Source organism: Gossypium hirsutum, chromosome A02, assembly GCF_007990345.1.
Source record: "Gossypium hirsutum isolate 1008001.06 chromosome A02, Gossypium_hirsutum_v2.1, whole genome shotgun sequence".
In the NCBI taxonomy this organism is placed as follows: Eukaryota; Viridiplantae; Streptophyta; class Magnoliopsida; order Malvales; family Malvaceae; genus Gossypium; species Gossypium hirsutum.
In genome coordinates, this window is record NC_053425.1 from 107,672,061 (window position 1) to 107,695,872 (window position 23,812).

At 33.1% G+C, this 23,812-nt stretch overlaps 4 protein-coding genes and 1 long non-coding RNA gene across 6 annotated transcripts; 3 read left to right on the forward strand and 2 right to left on the reverse strand.

The window, feature by feature from the left end:
* The first annotated feature begins 229 nt into the window (after window positions 1-229).
* LOC107936564 (proteasome subunit alpha type-7) lies at window positions 230-2,871 on the forward strand. Its single transcript, XM_016869316.2, has 3 exons — window positions 230-572; window positions 848-1,262; window positions 2,487-2,871. Exons 1-3 carry the CDS (start codon window positions 400-402, stop codon window positions 2,646-2,648), a joined length of 750 nt encoding a protein of 249 aa, XP_016724805.1. The 5' UTR covers window positions 230-399; the 3' UTR covers window positions 2,649-2,871.
* Window positions 2,872-2,980: 109 nt separating this feature from the next.
* On the reverse strand, window positions 2,981-6,159 carry LOC107936563 (L-ascorbate peroxidase 3). The gene is made up of 9 exons (XM_016869315.2): window positions 5,790-6,159; window positions 5,595-5,719; window positions 5,456-5,505; window positions 5,292-5,357; window positions 5,123-5,171; window positions 4,807-4,889; window positions 4,309-4,388; window positions 3,424-3,529; window positions 2,981-3,349 (listed from the first exon to the last, which is right to left on the reverse strand). Exons 1-9 carry the CDS (start codon window positions 5,900-5,902, stop codon window positions 3,113-3,115), a joined length of 909 nt encoding a protein of 302 aa, XP_016724804.1. The 5' UTR covers window positions 5,903-6,159; the 3' UTR covers window positions 2,981-3,112.
* Window positions 6,160-11,015: 4,856 nt separating this feature from the next.
* Window positions 11,016-19,007, forward strand: LOC107936578 (protein ALTERED PHOSPHATE STARVATION RESPONSE 1). The gene is made up of 10 exons (XM_016869339.2): window positions 11,016-12,005; window positions 12,077-12,246; window positions 12,336-12,559; window positions 14,063-14,810; window positions 17,174-17,261; window positions 17,349-17,458; window positions 17,573-17,636; window positions 18,206-18,270; window positions 18,557-18,622; window positions 18,699-19,007. The coding sequence occupies exons 1-10, from the start codon at window positions 11,378-11,380 to the stop codon at window positions 18,789-18,791; spliced, it is 2,256 nt and encodes a 751-aa protein (XP_016724828.1). The 5' UTR covers window positions 11,016-11,377; the 3' UTR covers window positions 18,792-19,007.
* Window positions 19,008-19,623: 616 nt separating this feature from the next.
* LOC121209788 (splicing regulatory glutamine/lysine-rich protein 1) lies at window positions 19,624-22,743 on the reverse strand. Its single transcript, XM_041081274.1, has 3 exons — window positions 22,371-22,743; window positions 20,615-20,960; window positions 19,624-20,501 (listed from the first exon to the last, which is right to left on the reverse strand). Exons 1-3 carry the CDS (start codon window positions 22,449-22,451, stop codon window positions 19,951-19,953), a joined length of 978 nt encoding a protein of 325 aa, XP_040937208.1. The 5' UTR covers window positions 22,452-22,743; the 3' UTR covers window positions 19,624-19,950.
* LOC121209789 (uncharacterized) lies at window positions 20,960-21,767 on the forward strand. Of its 2 annotated transcripts, none has more exons than XR_005904906.1 (2): window positions 20,960-21,413; window positions 21,485-21,767. It is a non-coding gene; the product is annotated as an uncharacterized lncRNA (long non-coding RNA). The 2 variants fall into 2 exon arrangements; XR_005904907.1 differs by having other exon boundaries at window positions 21,518-21,767.
* Window positions 22,744-23,812: the final 1,069 nt, after the last annotated feature.

The window sequence follows — 23,812 nt, forward strand, 5'->3', positions numbered from 1 at the left end:
TAAGGTGTCTAATTAATCAGAAGTGTAGACTTATCGGATCATAAATGATTAAATGAACTCATAAATTTAGGTATATCAATAATATATCAAAAATAATTTTTATTTGTGTTTCCTTTAGAAACCTTTTGTTCACTTTTTCAAAAAAAAAAATATTATTCTCAAATTAGGGCTCAAATTTTAAATTGATATTTAATTAAATAATCTAACTATTATTTTAACAATTCAATTTCAAAGTTTTGAGATTTGGGACCAATTTAAAACTTAAGTCATAGTTTGAGGATATTTAGTGAAATTAACCTTTATTAGTTGTTGGGCTTTAGCTTAAGTTGACGCTCAAAGAGCAAAAAGCTTCATCAGACTCAGTAATAGCAGAAGCAAATCCTAAGGAATAGAAGAAAAATGGCAAGATACGACAGAGCGATTACCGTGTTCTCGCCGGACGGCCATTTATTCCAGGTGGAATACGCCCTCGAAGCCGTTCGTAAAGGTAACGCCGCCGTTGGCGTACGGGGCACCGACATCGTCGTTCTAGGCGTCGAGAAAAAATCCGCCGCCAAACTCCAGGACTCACGGTTATATTCATCTCTTTGCTTTATTACCCCTTCTATTTCATTTTTCCCTTTTTATCTCTTAAAAATTGGTCCTTTCTGCTTAATTTTTGTTCAAGTTGAAATTTAGGGTTAGGGTTCTATGATTTGGATTCGGAACTAATAGATTATATTGGGTTATTTATGAACACTGTTTTTTTAGGAATTTTATGCTAAAATCATGCAATGAGAACACTAGAGGTTTTGAATTTCCTCAAAATGGGCTTTTTTTACTCATTTTACTGCTTGCTATTGTGTAGATCGGTTAAGAAGATTGTGAATTTGGATGATCATATTGCATTGGCATGTGCTGGACTCAAAGCCGATGCTCGTGTCCTCATCAACAGGGCTCGGATCGAATGTCAAAGCCATAGGCTGACTGTTGAAGATCCGGTTACCGTTGAGTATATTACTCGTTACATTGCGGGTCTTCAGCAGAAGTATACTCAAAGTGGAGGTGTTAGACCATTTGGTCTCTCAACTCTGATCGTTGGCTTTGATCCATATAGCGGTGTACCGGCACTATATCAAACTGATCCATCAGGGACATTTTCAGCTTGGAAAGCTAATGCAACTGGGAGAAACTCGAACTCGATACGAGAGTTTCTAGAGAAGAACTATAAGGAAACTTCTGGGCAAGAAACCATTAAGCTTGCAATTCGTGCATTGCTTGAGGTAAGTTCCATTTGTTGGTTCTTCATGTGTGTAAATTTTATTTTGTTTTCCATTGTTTGCCGTCCGGTATTTATTTGTCTTGTTGAATCCAAAGAAATATGAATTAAATGGTAAAAGTAATTTTACTTCCTCTACTTAAAAAATGGTCAAATAAATTCCTATTGGTCCTTTTTGTTAAAAATTCTATCGATTTATATGATTAAAAATTGGCGTGGCTTTATAACCAAATGTGACATGTGGCGTGCCTCGTGTCCCTCATGCTAGCGAATAGGAATCAGTTTTTAATATTAGAAATAGACGGAACTTTTAACAAAATAATCAGTTTGCTTGATCTACCATATAGTTACTAATTTACCCATTTTTTTAGTAGAGGGGATAAAGTGCAATTCAACCCTTAGTACAGGAGCCTTCATGATACTTTTACCAAATTAAATCTATCTTTTAACTTGTAAACTTTTCCTTGCATGGACTCTTAACCTTTGCAGAGATGATACAGCTTAACGACCTGTGCATCTTGAAGCGGAGCAAAAAAAAAAAGAACTTGCAATTCGAACATTGATTATATTTATGTTTTCAGATAAAGTATATATTGTGTTAGTTCTTTATTTCAAACACCGATGGTAAAATATTTTTGCATATTGTTTGTGTGATATTATGTAGTAATTGTTTCTTCCATTGCCTTGCTACTCGAAGGCATGATTGCAATAAGGACTTCCATGGTGAAATCATACACTTGTCTGCATAGGTCAAGTAATGGTATAAGTACCATGGAGGCCCTTATATTAGAATTTAGATTACATTTTGCCCTCTCTATTTAGAAAATAGGCAAATTAGTCCTTATACATTAGATCAAAGAGCAAACTGATTCTTCTATTAAAAATTCATCCATTTTTACTATAAAAACGTGGTATATCAATTGTCACTATCTGATTATTCTATTAATCAAATTAGTTTTAATTAATTATAAATGGATGAAATTTTTAAATGACCAACTTTCTCTTTAATTTAACGTATAGGAATTAATTTGTTCATTTTTCGAGTAGAGGGGGCAAAATGCAATCTGACTTTTAGTACAGTAGCCTCCACGGTAGTTTTACCGTCAAATAATACGTTCCAACATCAGATTTACCTGCAGTTGATTATGGCTAGCTAATGCGTTAAAAGGGTGTATGTTATACGAGAAAACAATGTCCGGTTGTCTTTACGTGTTTCTCATCCTTGTAGGTTGTTGAGAGTGGGGGAAAGAACATCGAAGTTGCTGTGATGACGAAGGAACATGGTCTTCGGCAGCTTGAAGAAGCTGAAATCGATGCCATTGCAGCCGAGATCGAGGCAGAGAAGGAAGCAGCCGAGGCTGCAAAGAAGGCCCCTCCAAAGGAAAAATGATGAAGCATCAACTGTTTAAGCTATCATTTGTTTCTTTCTTTTTTCTTTTCTGGTCTGACTGCTTAATTTCTGAAATTGAAGTTTCATTTGCCATTGTTGGCATTTTATTTGCTTTTTAGTTGTTTCAGTTTAAGCAGGTATCAATCACATTCAGATAATATGCAAATATGAATCTTGCAAAAAGGTTTTAAGGTTAAAAAGAGGAATTTGGCCTCTTTTATTACGATTTAAGTTTCATGCATCATCATTGATGAATAATAATATGATATATCATCATTGAATAAAATAAAAATAACATAAAAACAGAAGAATAACTTAAATAAAAATAAAAATGAACTCAAATTATAATATTTATTCCCATTTTATTTATTTCTTATGCATCTTCCACAATTGAAAAAACCAATTGTTTCTTTTAGGCACAACAAATTTGTGCTTTTATTCCATATAATTGAAGGATATTTTATCTACATTCTCTTTTGAAATTTTGAGGCCAAATCAGTCAAATTGAACCTCTTTTGGAACTGTGAACTCAATTCATTCCATGAGAAGTGACCTTCATAGTAGTGACTGAGAATTGCCACAATTGCAATAACAAATACCAAAGCTACCTTCAAAGATAGCTTTGATGGTGGTGAAATGAACCCTAATTCAGATAATTTCTTATGCGAGGCTGCATAATCTCTAAAAAAAGCATCCTCATCCTGTCATTTAAAAACAACACTTTAAGTTTCTCGTGAAACAAGTAAGATATAAAGCAATTGAATTGCCGACTTACCTTCGCGTAGAGCTCCACGTAGCGCTTGAACTTGGGATCTTCCACAAGAGCCTTGTCTGTTCGAAGTTTTAACAATTCGGGATCCGACTCGTTGTTCAGTAGTTCCCTTGTTACAGATAATATTAGATTATTATATTTTAGGGTTTGGATCAAATTAATCTACTATTAAAAACAATCAAATAAATTCAAATTGTAATAGATTTAACATCTATTGTATAAAAATTGTCTTGAAAATTATTTTTTCAATTGCAGTTTAATTCTAAACAAAAGATTTTATTTATAAAATTATAAAAACTTTTACCTTGTTAAACAATAAATGATATTTTTTAAACAATAAATATAAATTCTATTCCAATTTGACCGGTAAAAGCACCATGGAGGCCCTTGTCATAGGAGTCATATTACATTTTGTCCCCTCTACTAAAAAAATGGACAAATTAGTCTCCGTGCGTTAGACTAAAGAGCAATCTAGTCCTTTCTGTTAAAAATGTCACCCATTTGTACTGTTAAAAATTGGCGTGGCTAATAGAATATCCAAACACTGACACGTGGTCTCGTGTACCTCATGCTGGCATATAGGGACCGGTTTTTAACAGTAAAAATAGATGAAATTGTTAACAAAAGGACCAATTTGCTCTTTAATCTAACATATAGAGACTAATATATCTATTTTAGAAGTAGAGAAAGCAAATATAATCTGACTTCTAATACAAAAACCTCTATGATACTTTTACCTAATTTAATTAGATTTTATTCTTTTTAATAATACAAAAATTAAATTGATTCATTTAATAGTATAGAGAATTGATTTAATCAAGTCATGATGATAAATACATTCACCATATCTATTCACTTGAAAGTTGAAGCCAAGTATTAATTACTTACTTGTAGTATGAATTGTCAAACTTCAAAGGTTCCTTTGTCCAAGCACCCTTAAAACCTGATCTTTCAGGATGTGCTCTTCCCTACAAAATCCAGAACACAAATTTTTTATTTTTAAACAAGTAATTAGGTAAAAGTACTATCAAGATTCTACTAGGAGTTATATTGTATTTTGTTTCTTCTATTAAAAAATAGGTAAATTAATCCTTTCACATTAACTATAAGAGCAAATTGGTCATTTTTGTTAAAAACTTCATCAATTTATACTGTTAAAAACTGTTGTGGCTAACGGAATAACTAGGCAATAATACGTAGCGTGCCATGTGCAGCTCATGCTGTGGACTAGTTTTTAACAATAGAAATTGATGAAATTTTTAACAGAAGAACCAATTTACTTTTTTGATCTGACGTATAGAGATTAATTTACCCAATTTTTAAATAGAGAAAGTAAAATATAATCCGATCCCGTAATTACTATGTTCAACTATATAGACAAGGTACCAATGAATGTCCCCCAGAAAGTGCCACAATGTCCTTGTCAGACAGGCCCATCCTATAGAAGATGTCCCTTAGATGTTTTGCACCTGCAACAAACTAAACTCATTCAAAAAAGGGCAACTGTGTGTCTGTATTTATTATATATATGTTAGCTCCCCCATAAATTTGGAAGTTAGAACCTTTGGACAGCTAAGTTATTAATGCTAATGCATGGTCATGATTTTTTCTTACTTACACGGGTGCGAACTTGCATGATTTATACAAGGATGAAATGAAGAAAATCTCAAAACTAAATTAGAAGCAATGGAATAAGAAAAACCTTGATTGGCATCAGGCAGGCGCCCTTCTTCAGGAGATGCCATTGAATCCTGACATATTCACAAAAATGAAACATGTTACTAATTTACCTAACATATGATAATTAGAGTTGGTTTTCGGAGCTCAAGTCATGACCACATACATACATACATACATACATACATACATACCTTCCTGCCTGGAACAAAGTCAATAGTAGGACCTCCGGTGACCTCAACAGCAACCACTCCAGCAAGCTGTAAATGCAAAAAAAAATTGATCTTAAAAGCTAAAGTGTGTTTGTGTATGTTAAAACATGATTAAAGAAAAAAAAGAGAACATAACTAAAACATACCTGGTAAAGGTCTGCGTATGTAATTTGAGGATGCCTTTCCTTTACTTGTTCTGCTTGTCATATATACATACAGTTAGAAGACAAGAAAGATCAAAAAAAAAAAACCAAAGCAGTTAAAATTATATCAAAAAAATCCAACCACAAAGATCAACAGCTTTTTTGAGACCACTGTTTGCAGCATGTTGTAACTCATCACCATGTCTGATAGAACCATTAGGTCCCCCTGTCTTGGTTTTAGCATCGTAAGTTCCAGCATCGTGCCACCTTCAAAAAACAATAACAGTTAACACCAACCCCCAAAAATGAATACACAAGCATATATATAATAACATACGCCAAGCGAAGCATAATGGGGGCGCATTGGTTGCTAGAGATAAGAGCACGAAGGTCTCGACGAGCCTTTTCGATCTCTTTCAAGTATTGTGGGTCCATTACTGGGGCAGCCATTGTAGCAAAGCTTATATATATATATATCTCAGAAGAAGAAGATGTTTGGCAAGCTAAAAGGAGATTGGTGAGGAAAATAGAGGTTTGGGTTTGGGTTTTTATATACAAAGTAAGTGGAAGGGATTATGTTAAGAAAGAATCAAAATTAAAGGATGGATTGAGGAGTTGGTTTTTTGTAAGCTAAGGAAAGAATCTGGGGGAAAAGGCTAAGTAAGGTACTAGGTACTTTTTTTTTCAGAAAGAAAAAATAAAGGTATAATTTGGATGTCATCCTTGTACTTTAAAAAAATTGAAGAGTTAATCCTTCTATCTTAATTTGTTAGAATTTGTTTGTGTTGCGAGTTATTTCTGTAAAATAATTGTTTATATTTGTTTCCTTTCAATTTAAATTTTCTTAGTTATTTTTAATATTTTTCAAAAAATTAAACGAGTTTTTATATAATATATTATTACATTTTTTTCCATTTTTAATAATTATGTGCACGGGTAAAATGATAATTTTATTTAGCGGGATAAGTCAAGTAGACCTATTCATGAGTCGGGCTATCTATCCAAACTCAAAGGCTTATTCGAAATTTTTGAGGGTTTGAGAAAAAAATATTATGCTCAAAAAGTGAGTTTAGGCGAAAGATTAGATACATTTAAAATATGAGTCAGGCTCGAGCTTGAACATTCAATGCATGAGCTCAACTGATCTATTTTTTAAATTTTTAATATTTTATATTATACTAATTTTATATATTATGTAATTTATAACACATAAGAGTTAAACCTATAGTAATATATAATAGGGTAAACTACACTCAAGATTACTAAACTATTAGTAAGTTAATATTTTGGTCACTCAACTTCAAAATATTACAAAATGGTCACTGAACAATTTAAAAGTTTTCATTTAAGTCAATGGGCTATCAAAATTGTTGTGGTATGCCTTATTTGTTCCTAGGTCTGCCCAAATCAAAAGCTTTCCTATTTCTTTTCTACGATTCGTTTTTTTTATTTTATGAAATAGCTTTAAACATAATGAATCTGCAAATAATAAAAATACAAACAGCTTTCTTCTTTAATCACCAACGCTGATCTTCAAAACAATTTGGATCCAATATATGTTCTTCTACTCATTGATGAGTACCAATCTACCATACCGATTGGCAAATCGTTACTTGGAGCTTACTAGTTGGATTTAAAAAAATAACAACCCAGTGACTTAAAAATAAAAATTTTTAAATAGTTCAGTGACTTAAATGAAAACTTTCAAATAGTTTAGTGACCATTTTATAACTTTTTGAAGTTAAGTAACTGATATGTAAACTTACTAATAGTTTAAAGACATTTGGTGCAGTTCACCCTGTATAATGCTACTCTAATTTAAACATCAAAATAAGATGTTAATAAATAATATATATATATCGGTGAGCCTGGGCAAATTTTTTCCTCATATTCCTGATCGAACCAAGGTTAAGCAAGTATAAAGTGTATTAATAATCATGTTTAGGCCTAATTCAATTCATGAGATGAATTATAACAACTATTTCATACCCGTCATTAAAAATATTCATTCTAATTCCTTCCTATCTAGTTTTAATCATGGGTCAAGCTAATGTAAAATTATAGGTATGTTAAAATGGGCTTCAAATTTTGCCTAAGCCTGACGCTAATTAAAAATACTAAACCTGAACTCGACCTAGTTCGTCCGTATTAAAAAAATTAGATTGTTTTTTATATAAAATAAATATTAAAAAATATAATATATCAAATACACTAAAAATATTAAGATAAATGTCCCCAACAAATTGAAAATACATTAAAAAAAGTCATTATACTTAAATAAAAATAATATAGTTGTAACTTAATAAGCAAATGCCTCTAAAATAGTAGCAAAATTAACAATAAAACAATAGTTCCAAACAATAACAATAGTAGCAATATAATAGCGAAATGCTAACAAAAAAAAAATTAGGCTGATTCGGTCAGGTCCAGGTTGTGCCCAGACCAAGAAAATCCTACCTGAGGCCCAACCTATATAAAAAACAAACCTTATTTTTTGGGCCTATATTTTTATTTAAACCGTTACACTTTTTGAACGGACATTCAAATCTAGACAATTGACTCGGCCCATTATCAGAACTATTCTCATCTTACACTCACTTTATAAAATAATAAAAAAAATCAATTCAAAATATATTTATTGAAATGTTATCATTTAATTTTATCAAATATTATCTTTTATTCATATATAATAGATAAGTTAGAATGAATAAAGTGGAATTTGGTATCAAGTGATTGAGTATAATTGTAAGACACATAACATTTTCAATGCAAAAAAATAAATTTAAAATTTAAAAGTAATATTATTGAAAGGGACAACTATAAAATCCGAGATTAATATTCATAATATAAAAACTAAAAAAAAAAAGTAGAGTTTGGTCAGCCGTTGAATCGCTGCACATAGAAATTAGTAGTAACCCAAGAAAGATATGGATTGGTTTGATAAGAGTGTGAACTGTGAAGACCCATGTGTATGGTGGAAATGACTAACTCAACCCTGGTACACCTACTTCTTTATATAGTACTATTCACTTTACAGTTTAGAATACAACTTGCCTGTCTTTGCCCTTCTTTTCTCGGTAATTCTGAAACGATGACAAGGGCAATGTTGTCCCAAGAGTATGATATTCTTTCTTTACCAGTTAGCTTGATTCTGACATTGACATGTAATGTTTTATGTTCTCCTCTCTGCTTGTCTTCATTCCACTTAATTCCACTGTCACATTTCCCTAAAAAAACACTACTAAAACTATTTAAATAATTCTACCATTTTAATGCCTTTTCTAGAATCTTGGGTTTTTTTCATTGCTTGTTTAAATTTGAAAATCTGCTTTGGTTATGTAAATATGTGTATGTTTGGATTTTATGGTATTAAAAATGTGGTTTATTTTTTTATTATTTAATTATGAAAAATTATAAAAAATTTATTTTATTTTATTTTTTAAATCATTGGTTGTTTAATATAAAAATAAAAATATTAAAAAATTAGTTGGGTGACTAAAAAAAGTATAGTTGAGTGATTACAAACATAGTTTACCCTGAAAATATAAAGATAAATTATATCCATAGTCATTAAATTATTAGTAAATTTACGTTTTAGTCATCTAAATTCAAAATGCTACAAAATACTATTAAACTATTTAAAAGTTTTTGTTTAAATTCTCGGGTTGTTAAAATTATTGTTGTGTGATGTTTTATGTTTGCACTACTTACACCAATAGAAAACTTTTATTCCCTTTTTATTTTACAATTTAGTTTTTTTTATTATTTAAGAAACAACTTTAAACGTGACGTTTAAATACTTAACAACTTAGTGACTTAAATAGAAACTTTCAAATAATTCATTGACCATTTTGTAACTTTTTAAAATTAAGTGACACAAAGCATAAACTTATTAATAGTTTAGAACTTTGAGCGTTGTTTATCTAAAATGTAAATGGAATCAAGTCAGGTTAAGCCCGTTTTAAGAGCAAGTTATTCCAATATGAATTTCTTCAATCACCAGATTGAATCTCGAAACGAGAGATCAAATTTTAATGACTTATTGATCAAAATCTAAATTTCTTGAAATAAAAGTAAATGGATTAAATGTTTTAACAATTCATTAAAGTTTGATCTCTCGTTTCGAGATTGAATCTTATGATCAAATAAATTCATGTTAAGTTAAAACATGCTCAAAATCTATATATTCTTCTTATTTTTGAAATTTTATTCTTTTATTTTTTATTTTAAGAATTTTAGTTTTTTTTGCTTTTAATTTTCAAAATTTAAAGTCCAATTGTGAATATCGCTAAAATTCTTCTATTAAATTCATATTCATTACAAGTCAATTTTTATTACACGGCTATCAAATGAGTATTCTTTTCTATTTCAAAATATCACACTGGTAAATTTGACAATAAATTTTAATATTGTCGACAATTAGACTTGAATTTGAAATTTTAAAAAATTAAAAGGACTAAATTCCCAATATATTAAAAGTACATGTACTTGGAGAATATTTAACCTAAAATTTACTACCACTATCTATACTATTACATATTCCTTCTTTGACACCTAGCTTGCTTTTATATATATATATATATTCTTAACAATAATGGTCAATATTCAATTTCGGTCCCTCTACTTTTATCTATACCACTACATCCTTTTATATGCAGTAGTATAGATTCTTAAACAATAATGGTTAATTTTTAACTTTGGTTCCTCTACCTTCTAATTATATAAAATAGTCTGATTCCAATTTTGGTCCCTATACTATGTTAAGATTTGAGATTTGATCTTTATAATTGAATTTTTTATATAATTTGGTCCTTCAATGTCTATTATATCATTAGTTAATCTAAATATTTTATTTTAATTAAAATGTTGACATAAATTTAAAGAACAACTAACATTATTAATTTTTTTGTGACATGATTATCGAGTGATTAATTTTTTTAATTTAGAATGCCACGCCAATAACTTTAACAGAAAAATTTTAATAGTATTAATAATTGAACTTAAATTTTTAAATTCAAAAAATAGAGAAATTATTTTTTAAAAAAAAGTGGAAATTAAATTTTAAATAGACAATATTATAATCTTTAAATTTTAATTATTTAATCCAAAATTAATTAAACTAAAGCGTGGCTGAAAAATTATACTAGCTCATGGGCGTAGTTAGGAGATTGACAGGAGCCTCGACCCCCTTAAAATAAAAAAAAATTCATTTAGACAATTAAAATTTTTTAAAATTTTAAATTAATAAAAATAAAATTACACTTTAACCTTTTTAAAAATAATAAAAATTTAATTTAATATTTTAAAAAATATAAAAATTACAATTTAATTTGTGGTGTTTTAAAAATTTTATGCTTCGCCCTGTCCTAGTTTTATATGTGATTTAAATCCTTTTTTAAGTTTTCCCATGTCCAACTCAAGCTACTCTGTGGCCGTTGAAAGTAGTTAAATGACATAAACACCCTCATAAGTTTCCAAATCTAGCATCCATGCCCGTACATCATCAACTAGCCAATTATACTAAATAAATAATAATTATCAGAATTGTTTGCAGCTTTGTGCTCTCTGCTGCATGTTCAAGGTGGTATTTAATAAGAAAAACAATTAAAAGTACATTTCAAGAGGGTAATTTCGTCATTAAACTGCAATACAATATGCATTTTCATGGCTCTTTGTTCAATGCTGGTTTTTTTTTGTCTTTGTTTAAAAAAAAAACTGCAAATTTTTGCTGTCAAAGATTGTTTCTTTGAAGATGAAAGAATCCTCTGCCATTAATGAAAGCAGCAAAGCTTTTGACAAAGTAAAAAAGAAACAACATTGAAACCCCATTTTTCTTTTCTCTTTTTGTAAAGCAGTTTCCTTTTTTAGCTGTTTGGTTTAAATTTTCCTGGAAAATTTTAGATTTTGAAGGAAAGAAGAAAAAAAATGGGGTGTTGGTATTCAAGGATTGATAGAGAAGAATCTGTTTCCCGTTGTAAAGCAAGGAAGAGATATATAAAACAACTAGTTATAGCCAGACAAGCATTATCAGCTTCACATTCGATGTATCTTCGTTCTTTACGAGGTACTGGTTCAGCTCTGGTTCAATTTTCAAGCAATGAAACCACTTTACACCGTCCACCTCCGGTGCCGGCACCACCACCGCCTCCGCCGCCACAGCAGCCGCCGATGAGTCCTGGTTCAGACACTTGGACATCGGGTACAACCACCACTGCTTCCCCTGCTCTTCCTCCTCCTCCACCACCACCACCATCTAGTAGCTGGGATTTTTGGGATCCATTCGCACAAGCAGCCACTACTGCTTCTCGTTCAGTCACTGAAGAAGAGTGGGAAGCTGCTACTTCTACATCCGAAACGGCTGTCACCGCCGTTACTGGAGCTGCAAAAGCGGTAACGCCGCCTTCGAGTGGTAGTGAGCTAGCCATGGTTGTTTGTAGGAACAGTAAAGAACTAGTGGAGATTGTTAAAGAAGTTGATGAATATTTCCTTAAAGCTGCTGATGCCGGTAGCCATCTTTCATTACTGTTAGAAGCTTCAAATCCCAATCTTTCAGGTATAGAAATATACAGATCTTTGCTTCATTGCCTCACTGTTTTATACTTTTAACAATTTGGTCCGTTATAGGCAAAGGGTATAATAACTATGCCTGTAACTTAACCCCAACAACATGGACATGGAATTGGAGCCCCAAAATAGTGGAAAACACCATTGTTGGACATACAGGAAATACTAGCCATTGTTCCACCATAGAGAGGTTATATGCTTGGGAGAAGAAACTATACCAGGAAGTCAAGGTACTCAATTTTTTTTAAGTGCATGCAAGTTTTAGTTTTTTTTTCAATTACGCCCTCTTCAAATTTATTGGCCTTTTCTTTGGTTTTAGAATGCTGAGGCTATAAAGATAGAACATGAGAAGAAAGTGGCACATATGAGGAAACTTGAAGTGAAGAGAGCTGAGTATATGAAAACTGAGAAAACAAAGAAAGAAGTTGAAAAATTAGAATCCCAAATGATGGTTGCTTCACAAGCTATTGAAACTACATCAGCTGAAATCATTAAACTCAGAGAATCTGAGCTTTACCCTCAATTACTTGAGCTTGTAAAGGGGTTAGTCACTTAGTCTTTCTTTGGTTAAATTATTATGTTGGTCCTTGTACTAGAAGTCAAATTGCATTTACCCCCTTTACGAAAAAATGAGCAAATTAGTGAATGTACGATAGTTCATAGAGCAAACTGCATTTTTCTGTAAAAAATTCATCCATTTCTATTGCTAAAATTGATCTACCGTCCCTTCATGGTACTTTTACTGTCTTCCTTTTGCATTTCATGGGGGTATAGGTGAAAGATACATTTGGAAGCCCCTGCGCTAGGAGTCAAATTGCGTTTTATCTCTGTAAGTCAAAGACTGTTAAAAATTTAATCCATTTCTATTATTAAAAATAGGACTAGCTTGTTCTTTGATAGGGACTAATTTGCTCATATTTTTTGAATAGAGGAAGCAAAATGAAATTCGATTTCTAGTACAAGGACTTCCGTAATACTTTTACAGTCTTCCTTCCTTCCCATGTGACTGTGTTGCATTGCATTTTTTTTTTGCTAGTTGAAGACATAAGCTTGTGGCACATTTGGGACCCATAGGCATGCTATGCTGTTTCACTTTGAATCACATGGGGTTTTGTTTTGGACTGTACTGTTAAGGCATTTGCAATGCAGATTCAGGATTCAGTGCAAAAGTTTGGATGGTTACTATCAATGGCAGTAAAGATAAAAAAAAAAAAAAAGAGCCTAAAAAGTCAAAGCCTAATGCTTGCTAAAATGGCCTTAACATGGAATTTACTTTTGACTGCTTTTACTGCTGCTTATTGTCTTTTGCTTGTGTTTTGAGGTTGAGGGGATAATGGACCATTTATCCTTATATAGGCTAGTGGGGTCTCTAATGCAGAGTTAAACCTTAATCTTTTGTTGATTCCTTTATTTTTTAGGTTCTTTGAAGGGAATCCTATGGTCCTAAATGTGCACAGTTTGTAGCAAAAAAAATTTTCCGGTCCCTGTCAATTTTGAAATTGAGCAAATTGGTCCTTTTTTAAAAAAAAATCAGAGCTATTTAGTCCTTGTCAATTTGAAAGTGAGCAACTAAGGACAATTAGTTATAATGTTAATGTATTTCATTAATTGTACATAATTTTGATTAGTATAACAATAAATTTAGTCTTTAATGTTTACATGTTTTGTCAATTTGTTCTTGATTTTAAGAAGTTCAACCAATTTAATCTCAACATTTACACATTTATATAAATGTTGCTGGCTAAATTTGTTAAATCAGGACCGCATTGATAAAATGTCTAAACTTTGAGAGCTAAATTTGTTATTAAATTAATTGAAATTATGTACAATTGACAAGAAAAAACATTAACCTCAAGACTAATTGTCCTTAATTGCTTTGATTTTTTTGAGAAGGACCAATTTGCTCAATATTGAAATTGAGAGGGACTGGAGAGGTAGTTTTACTGCAAATTTTCAAAACTAAGAATTTGGCTATTGCTAGTTTAGCCTTGCTGTTGAAAAGTGCTTTTGCAAAGCATAATGCTATGTTATTTGCTTGTTATGCAGATTGATGTGCATGTGGAGAAGCATGTATGAGATCCACCAAGTTCACACACACATAGTTCAACAACTCAAGTACCTTAATTTCATCCCTTCTAACGAGCCGACATCCGAGATTCACCGGCAATCAACTCTCCAGCTCGAACTCGAAGTCCAGCAATGGCATTTGTCTTTCTGCAACTTAGTCAAAGCTCAACGAGACTACATTCAGTCCCTTGCTGGTTGGCTTCGGCTTAGCCTTTTCCAGTTCAGCAAAAACCCGCTTTTAAGAAACAGTCAAGAATCGAAAATTTACTCTTTTTGCGAAGAGTGGCATCTTGCAGTCGATAGGATTCCGGATAAAGTAGCGTCTGAGGGAATCAAGAGCTTCTTGATGGTAATCCACGCCATCGTAGTTCAACAAGCCGAGGAGTATAAGCAAAAGAAGAAGGCAGATTCTGCGTTTAAAGACTTAGAGAAGAAGGCAGCTGAACTTAGATCACTCGAAAGTAAGTACAGCCCTTTTTCTGTACTGGAAACAAACAAAGACCCCATTGCAGAAAAGAAAACAAAAGTGGACTTATCGAGAGCCAAAGCGGAGGAAGAGAAGAGTAAGCATGAGAAGTCGGTGAGCGTAACACGAGCAATGACTTTGAACAACCTTCAAATGGGGTTTCCGCATGTGTTTCAAGCAATGGTAGGGTTTTCGAGCGTATGCATGCAAGCGTTTGAATCCGTATACAACCAAGCCAAGAGTATTGAACAAGAGCACGATGTCAAGAGAATTCTCCCTTAAAAACCGAGGCGGAAAACGATGCTATTACGAACCTGTTTTTGTGTATAGCTTTATTCAAACTCTTCTAAATGACATTTTTAAAGAGGCAATGGTGTAGTGTTAGGGCTTCGAGATGGCATTCAATTAGGAAGGTAGAATTGTATACCTTGTTTTCTTTTAGGAAAAAGTGTGAAATGCTTTGAAATTTTTGTCATTGCTCGTGTTACACTCGCCGGCGACTTCTCGTGTTTATTCTTTTCCTCCTCCGTCTTTGCTTCCGCCTTCGTTCTCTTTTTTACAGAAAAAGGGCTATGCTTGCTTTTGAGAGATCTAAGCTTGGCTCCTTCTCGAAATCTTCTTTTTTATATGTGGATGTGTTTATATGGTTTCTCTCAGTGAAATACAATGTTTTCTTTTATGCCACCTTCGGCATTCAGTAATTACATTAAGCTCTGATTAAATCTAGAATCGTGACAAGCAAATCCATATCTAGTGGGAAATTTTGTTTACAAGTTGAAAAAAAAAATTTTTGAGGGTTTAAAATTACAATTTTTCTAAAAGTCCAAAGAGATTTAAGAATTTTTTATATATAAAAAAGAAAAACCTTTAATTAGAACATTTTGAAATAAAATTAACCATAAATTGAGGACTTCTTCTGCAATTTAACCCAAACAAATTCAGGGGAAAAAGTGAAATTAGTTGGAGAAGATTGGTTAGCTCCATGAACGATTCAAACGGCATGTTTTTCCCGGTCCTAAATAATCAAAATCAAAAACGAAAATTTTGCCCCTTTCTCTCTAATTTTTCACCTTTAGGGTTTCCTTCAACATTTTTTTTCCTTCCCTTTACTGTTAATCGGTGAAAAGAATATGCAATGCCGTTTCTTAATTAAAGAAAAAAAAGGAATAATTTTATTAGGGATTTCGAAATTTGGTCCTCAGGTGTTAAGATCTGAGGCTAATCTTTTCATTAAAAATTAAAAAAAAAAACATTAAAAATAAAAAAAGAAGAAGAAAATGAGTGGCAGCGCTGCAAGGTTTATAAAATGCGTGACTGTTGGTGATGGTGCTGTTGGTAAAACTTGTTTGCTGATTTCCTACACCAGCAACAGTTTCCCACGGTATTTTTTTTCCCTTTTTTTTGGTAATTTAATGTTTTGTTCTTTTTAATTGTTACTATGTTATTTTAAGAAAAATTATAGTTTGGGTTTTTAGTATGATGAACTAGTTTCAATGAATTGGGTAGGAATTTTCTATTTGTTGTTTTATTTTGGATTGAATGAGGATTCTATGATTGAAGTTTCTGTGTGTGTGTCTATGCAAGTCTTGTGTTGTAAACGTTTGTTGAGCTCTCAATACTTGATGGATAGAGTGAAAAAAAATCGATTTTTGAGGAGAAAATAACGCTAGGAGAGCTTGTTTTCTTAAGGGTTTGATTTGGCTAAACTCCGGGTTTAGTCAAGTCCAAAGTAGCTACCGGATAGGCGAGTCTTAGACCAAAAGATATGTTTGTTTAGTTCCCAAGACCTGTTGGATCGAGTGAAAAGGATTTCGATTTTCGAGCAGAGAAAATAACCCTAGGAGAGCTTGTTTTCTTAAGGATCTAATTCGGCTAAACTTCGGGTTTAGTGGTGGTCTTGAAAGGTGATGTTTTGTTGTCAGATTTTGGATTAAATGAGGATTAAAGATTGGTTTTTCGTATGCAATTGTTGTGTTGTAAATATTTGTTGAGCTCCCTAAACTTATTGGATTGAATGAAAAGGATTTCGATTTTTGAGTGGAGAAAATACTGGTAGGAGAGCTTGCTTTCTTAAGGGTCTAATTCGGCTAAACTCCGGGTTTAGGTAAGTTCAATGTAGCTACCAGATAGAGGGAGTCTTGATTGAAAATACCACTAGGAGAGCTTGCTTTCGTAAGGGTCTAATTTGGCTAAACTTCGGGTTTATTAAGACCAATGTAGCTACCGGATAGGGGGTCTTGAAAGGTAATGTTTTGTTGTCTGATTTTTGGACTAAATGAGGATATTCGAGTGCAGAAAATACCATTAGGAGAGCTTGCCCTTTAAGGGTCTAATTCGGCTAAACTCCGGGTTTAGGTCAAGTCCAATGTAGCTACCGGATAGAGGGGTCTTAGGCCAAAAGATATGTTTGTTGAGCTGATTTTATTAGTGAATTCGGTTTGAGAAAACCTTGTCAAACTTTTTCAGCTTTACAGTGTACTGAATTCGGATCTTTGATAGTAAACAATATGAATGTTCTCTCTTTTTTATAGTTTTGATTCATAATCTGTTATAAGATTTTTCTGTGATATACCAAGGATATGTTTACCCTTTTTCTTACATTTCTTCGTTATGGTGTAAAACAGGATTATGTGCCAACCGTTTTCGACAATTTCAGTGCGAATGTTGTTGTCAACGGGAGTACTGTTAATCTCGGGTTGTGGGATACTGCAGGTACTTTGCACTTTTTTCGTTATTAGAACCATTGTGGAGATTTTCAGTCCTATTCCGTGATTCTCGGTTTGTAATTCCGGACAACAGGACAAGAGGATTATAACCGATTAAGACCCTTGAGTTATCGTGGGGCTGATGTGTTCATATTGGCGTTTTCCCTCATTAGTAAGGCGAGTTACGAAAATGTTTCTAAAAAGGTTAGGCTACAAGGCAATGCAGATATATAAAATTTCAAACAAAGAGGAGTGCTTTTGGATACTGACTTTCGATTTATTGTTCCCTGATAATTGTCTTCTTGGTTTTCTTTGCAGTGGATTCCGGAGTTAAACCATTACGCCCCCGGCGTTCCGATTGTTCTTGTTGGAACTAAGCTTGGTAGGTGAAAACATTAAGTGCACTTTAGCTCGCTTCTGAAGGTCGTGCAACAGGAAGGGGTAAAGACTCTTATATTAAGAGTTTGATTGCATTTTGTCTCCCCACCAAAAAAATAGCAATTTAGTCCCTTTAGGTTCAATCAAAGAGCAAACCGGTGATTTTGTTAAAAATTTCATTCATTTCTATTATTAAAACTAGTCATTATACGACAGCATGAGGTACACGTGGCATGTCATGTTTAACTATTTGGTTATTCTATTAGTTACATTAGTTTTTAATAATAAAAATAGATGAAATTTTTAATAGAAAGGACTAGCTTGCTTTTTAATCTAAGGTATAGGGATTAATTTATCCTTTTTTTAGTAGAGGAGGTAAAATGCAATGACTCCTAGTACAACGGCCTCTATGGTACTTTTACCAACAGGAAGGATATTAGTCTTATAATGGTTCTCGATAGTTTTGTGCTGCAAATTTTAGTGAATTGTTGAGTAATGGTCCATGAATACTCATGTTTATACGTGCGTTGTAGTGTTCATTCTTTTTTTTATTTTTGTTTCCGAACAAACTAGATCTCCGGAACGATAAGCAGTACCTTAATGATCATCCTGGAGCTGTGCCGATTTCTGCAGCTCAGGTAACAATCTTCGTATTAATCCATTTTTTTCCGGTAAAAATAACACGGAGTTCCCTGCAGTAGGAGTCAAATTGCATTTTTTCCAGGCAGTTCACGTGTAAAAATGAATGGAATAAAGTCAGTTTGTTCTTTGATCTATTGTATAAGGACTAATTTGTCCATTTTTTGAGTAAAAGGGGCAAAATGTAATTCAACCCCTAATATAAAGGTCTCCATGGTATTTTTACCGTACTTTTCCAGAAATATTCTGTTAAAACTAACCCTTTTTTCTTCCCGAATCCGCAAGGGAGAGGAACTGAGGAAGCAGATTGATGCACCCGCTTATATCGAATGCAGTGCAAAGTCACAGCAGGTATCTATTGTTTTCATAAACTGTACATATAACAGAATACGCTTTATACTAACGGTATTTATCAATTTTACTACAGAATGTGAAGTCGGTTTTCGATTCAGCCATTAAAATCATTCTTCAACCTCCTAAACAGAAGAAAAAGAAGAATAAACCATGCTCGATAATGTGAGTATAAACAGAAAATGTAGAACCCCGTTCTTTCCCTTTCTTTTCTTGCACTCGAAGTAATTAGAAGTACCCCGGATTTTGATCTCCCAAACCGACACAACCAAGGATCATCGCGAAGCATCTTATGGTTCAGTAGTATATTATGTTATTGCAACTCCTTTGTCATCTCTAATTGTTCGAAATGAAATAGATCGATGTTAGTTAGGGAACTGCTCGGGCAGTCTTTAATTTGATCGTTTTGTATCGATTTATGTTCGTGTTTTTCGTTTTTCTGTTCTCAGTTTATTGTAAATCGTTCGTTTTGGATTGAAACAAGTCCCTTTCATCTGCTGCATATATATGATCTGTTTATGCCTATTTATAAGCACAATTATCAGGCACCAGTACCAGTGTGTTGTATGATTGTTTTGATGCCTCTTTTTAATCATCCTTTTCGTGTAAGCCATTTTCATATTGCATATTTCGTAAACCTAATTTCTTTTGTTAGGATTAATTTAATTTGGCAATTAGATTTATTTTAGTTTTTGAATTATATACATATATATTAACTTGTAACAATCCTAAGTATTTTAGAAAATTATCAAAAACTAAAAACTAATGTGAACAAGAAATGATCCTTTTTTTTTATTAAATCGATATTTAAAATTTTTATTCTTTGTTTTAATACACAATTTAAAACATGAATTTTTATTTTAATTTCAAAATAAAATAACACTAATTTAGTCATATTAATAAAAAAAAACTATTCAATTTCACTAGCATCATATTCACCATAAGCACAAAAGCCCCGATGAATTGCAAGAAAATAGGAAATTAAGTTCAACATGATCATATGAACAAAGAGCGATACCCATATTACTAGAAAGAATTGAATTTTGTAATACATCAATAACCTCTTTCTCTTTTTTCACCAATAATGGTTTAAAAAGAAAAAGCCCTCAGTAGCCATCTTTTTTTTCTTTTTTCTAAGGGGTCGCCGCACAAAATTTATCCTCTCCTCAAATTGGGGGTCCTAATTCCCAACATTGAAACGAAATTAAGGAGCTGAAATGCTGGCAACAAACCCTTCACACTTTCAGCACCATGAACTAAAATTAACCACTATTTTTTTTCTAGTTTCTCACACTTTGCATGCCTTTTTCTCCTATGCAAAATATAGTTCAGAACGGTACCGTGAATGGTAATGCGTATATATCGGCCTCGGGCAAGAAGCAAGCACGTGGCCAAGTTGCCGAGCTCATTTGGTTAGAGTTAAGATTTCCATCTTTGTGGGTTTTAACCTCAGTGTTGAGGTTTTGCTTCTTCTGAACCAGCCAGTCATCATCGCCAGAACTGGTTGACTCGCTTTGCAGTGTAGGCATAACCCAATCCTCCACAAGGTTTTTGAATTGTAAAGCTAATTTCGTAGGGCAAGTGGTACACAAGTTTGACAGCGTTGGCACCTTGGCATTATGAGCAAGAGTTTCTGATGTGCGAGAAGAGGAGCAAGCTTTTTCTTTGCCGAGCTTGAAAGTTAGCTCCGGGCGTTTAATATCTGAAGTCGACCAAGGTTGTTCTTCCAGTTCTTTGCCTGGTCTAGGAGCATGCTCATGCACCCGTTGAACAAAGGCCTCATCAGTGTTTCCTGAGGTAGAGCAAGGCTGTTCCTTGCTGGGTAGCACTTCAGGATCTTTATGCCTTTGGGAAGGCAATCGGATCCGGATAATGCTTCCTTCACATTAATAATAACAATTTGAATACACAACATCAGTGCCCATGTGAAGCAAACAAACCCAACAAGTAAACAGCCTCCCTCAGGAAAGGAAGAGATACAAACACACTCACCAGGATTTTGCCCACTGTCTGGAGGCGAGCTCAGCTTCTGTCTTTTACTGCTGTTAAGGGTGCTATCGGAAGAGTTCTGTGGTCCAACCGCCTGACCATGTTCTTCAGTAAGCGTACTCTTCTCAAAACATTCCACTTCATTCTCTCTTTTCTTTTGACGGTCTCCTCCTTTTTGATCTTCTTTGCTCCTCTCGTCTTTATGCCTTTTCTTATGACCACGCTTTTTACTTTCAGCTTCACCACTGTCCCGAGACTTATCTCTTTCTTTCTTCTCCCGTTTTTTCTCTTTCTTCTCCTTCTTTTCTTTCTTCCTTTCCTTCTTGGCCTTCTCTTCTTCTCTCTTAATCTTCAAATTACAAGACAAAGTGTCAGTTTATGAACACAAAGGGGAAGCCAATACAAAGAAGCTAAACAGTAGCAAAAGAACACAAGCAGGCAGAGAACAAATGTGCAACAAGAACAAATACAAGTGAGGTTGTCCCTCCTTCACTGTTACTAAAAAATACACTCATCAAAGATGTAAGCTTCACAGTATATTAAATGATTCCATTATATAACTTGCATGATTCTTTGTTCAATTCTCCAGTGCAATTAACATGCAGCTTTAGTACAAGCTAGGTTTCATTTTCAAATTACAAGAGCAAGTGTTAGTTTATGAGCACACAGGGGAAGCCAATACAAAGAAGCTAACCACTAGTGAAAGAACACAAGCAGACCTAGAACCAGTGTGCAGCAAGAACAAATTGAAGTTAAAGTGTCCCTCTTTCAATGTTACTAATTAAAAAGAAAGTCAGAAGATGTAAGCTTCATGATCCATTAAATGATATTTCCTATTATATAACTTGCATGATTCTTTGTTCCATTCTCCAGAGTAAATTTACATGCAGCTTTGGTACAAGTTAGGTTTCATGTTCAAGCAACATTTCACCATGGGCAAAATGCAATTTCACTAGATTCTAGCTAATACAAAGGAAGAAGCTAAACTGTAGTGAAAGAACACAAGCAGGCCTAGAACCAATGTGCAGCAAGAACAAATCGAAGTGAAAGAGGGACTCTTTCACTGTTACTAATGAATAAAAAACTCATTGAAGATATAAGCTTCATAATCTGTTAAATGATTCCCATTATATAACTTGCATGATTTTTTGTTCCAGTCTCCAGTTAAAATTTACATGCAGCTTTAGCACAAGCTAGGTTTCATTTTCAAGCAACATTCCACCATGTGCAAAACACAATTTCACAAAATTCTAGCTTATATCTTCACAGTTTCAAATTTAAGCTTCAGTAGAACTTCCATACAATTGCACACCCAAATATAAATATACTTCATTACACATTCACAGAGTTCCTTTATTGATACTGAACTAATAATAAACAATCAGCATCACTTTGTTTCTTGAATAATTTGGGTTCATTTTCTCAATAGTTAAACCTTAACTCACTAAAAGATCTCCGTTTATTTTACAAGAAACCCAGAAAACCAACACACAGCCAGTGCGCTAAGGGAACGGTTACATAAGAAATTTCTCTCGATCATTTATAAATCTTTTTACAGCTTTCATATCCATAACATAACAGTAAACATCTTAATCAGAATTTAGAACTCTCTGATACAAACTTTCTGGTCCTTTCGCTATACAATCAAAAAGCAAAGCTACCGAGGGAATCGAATTACACAGCAGTAGTAGTCGAGCAAAAAGGGGTAAAAAAACCCAACAATACATTGAACCCGATTGAGGGATTTTGCTCAACAAACCTTAATCGATTCAATTAGTGCCTCATCGCGGATTCCGTTCTTTACGTACCCCGGTGGAGGATACGGAAAACACCGAGACATCTGTTGATTCACCAACAACAACAATAAACGGAAAAACGTAACCCTAGCTCGAATAAGATCGGGATCGGATCAAGAAACGGAAAAAAAATTAATAATTTTTAACTCTAAAATCTTTGGGCGATATTAATGAAAACCCCGAATTTATCCCGCCAAAACCCGAAAAATATTTGAAAAAGAAAAAAGCTAATTAAAAGAGGGACGATTCACAGATTAGGGTTTGAAGAGAGAAGACGCTCTTTTCTAGATCTAATCGAAGAGAGAAGGAGAGGCTTTTTGGATCCAAAACGTGAAGGAAATGGCCAAGAGGGGTATTTATAGGGAATTTGACCCCTTCTTTAGGGAAATTAGCGGTGAAACGACGGCGTTTTTATGTAAAGCGTTTTAGGAGGTTGTTTGGGAACAAGAGAGATACTATTCTTATTGACTACCGTAATTGAACCGTCTTATGGATAAGATTTCTTGTTCCTCTTTGCACCAACTTAGATAAAATACATCATATATTTATATTATTTTCATATTATAATTTTTTAAATAATTTATATATATATAAATTTTAAAATGCCCTATTATTTATCTATATTATTTTATATTATGTTTTAGTTGTGTTTACTGGACCAAACTTAGTTTAACTATGTTCTTTCATAATAAGTACATAATAATGTGTGAAAATTTATGTTTCTAGACAATAATTAATTTTGCACATATGTGGTAGAAGATAAAAGCAAGGAAATTAAGCTTAAATGCAATGAGTGAGAAGTTTAAAGAGAGGAAGGTGTACTTAAGATATTTATGATATTTTAGAATGTTCGATTTTTGTTGTTGTTGTTTGTCTGTGTGTTTGATTGATATTGTTGGTTCATTGATCTAACTAGTGATCAGTTTGTTGGTTGAGCAACAGAACACCTTCTACTAATGCAGTTGACAACTGCTTGCCTTACTAATTGATTTGTTCTCTTGTATACAATTGGTTATGCCGAGTGTTTTGGATCTTGTGGGTCCAAACTTTTCATTTGTTGTATTGTAACAACTTGTTAATATAACAAGTTGTATACAAAATCAAAGGTCCAAATACGGTATGGTTATTTTACTATGCTCAAATTTGGTATTTAATTTTTATACTTTAATTTGACATAATGTTATTTCTCTATTTTTAGATGTTACTAATCCATGTTATAGGCTTGCGAGGTAGAAGCTAGTAAAGAAGTTGTGAGGCCAAGATTTTGCAAGTCCTTTACCTTGTAAACCTATAACATGACAAACACGTACTGTGGGACTACACTCGTGTCAAGGATAAATATCTGTCATCCGTACATTACATTTATCTATTGTCTTAACATGTTGTTTGCCCTATCTTAACCTGT

Bases quoted from the DNA above. Each gene is read 5' to 3' on its own strand.
- LOC107936563 (XM_016869315.2), bottom strand. From the start codon at position 5,902: ATGGCTGCCCCAGTAATGGACCCACAATACTTGAAAGAGATCGAAAAG. The intron at 5,506-5,594 runs GTTGGATTTTTT...TATGACAAGCAG, and splicing joins AAAAGCTGTTGATCTTTGTG to AACAAGTAAAGGAAAGGCAT. The intron at 4,890-5,122 runs GTTTTTCTTATT...AGTTTGTTGCAG, and splicing joins CCTGCCTGATGCCAATCAAG to GTGCAAAACATCTAAGGGAC.
- LOC107936564 (XM_016869316.2), top strand. From the start codon at position 400: ATGGCAAGATACGACAGAGCGATTACCGTGTTCTCGCCGGACGGCCAT. The intron at 573-847 runs GTTATATTCATC...GCTATTGTGTAG, and splicing joins GCCAAACTCCAGGACTCACG to ATCGGTTAAGAAGATTGTGA. The intron at 1,263-2,486 runs GTAAGTTCCATT...TCATCCTTGTAG, and splicing joins CAATTCGTGCATTGCTTGAG to GTTGTTGAGAGTGGGGGAAA.
- LOC121209788 (XM_041081274.1), bottom strand. From the start codon at position 22,451: ATGTCTCGGTGTTTTCCGTATCCTCCACCGGGGTACGTAAAGAACGGA. The intron at 20,961-22,370 runs GTTTGTTGAGCA...TGTAATTTGAAG, and splicing joins CACTAATTGAATCGATTAAG to ATTAAGAGAGAAGAAGAGAA. The intron at 20,502-20,614 runs GTGAGTGTGTTT...ATTAATGTGAAG, and splicing joins AGACAGTGGGCAAAATCCTG to GAAGCATTATCCGGATCCGA.
- LOC107936578 (XM_016869339.2), top strand. From the start codon at position 11,378: ATGGGGTGTTGGTATTCAAGGATTGATAGAGAAGAATCTGTTTCCCGT. The intron at 12,247-12,335 runs GTACTCAATTTT...CTTTGGTTTTAG, and splicing joins AACTATACCAGGAAGTCAAG to AATGCTGAGGCTATAAAGAT. The intron at 17,637-18,205 runs GTAGGTGAAAAC...CGAACAAACTAG, and splicing joins TCTTGTTGGAACTAAGCTTG to ATCTCCGGAACGATAAGCAG.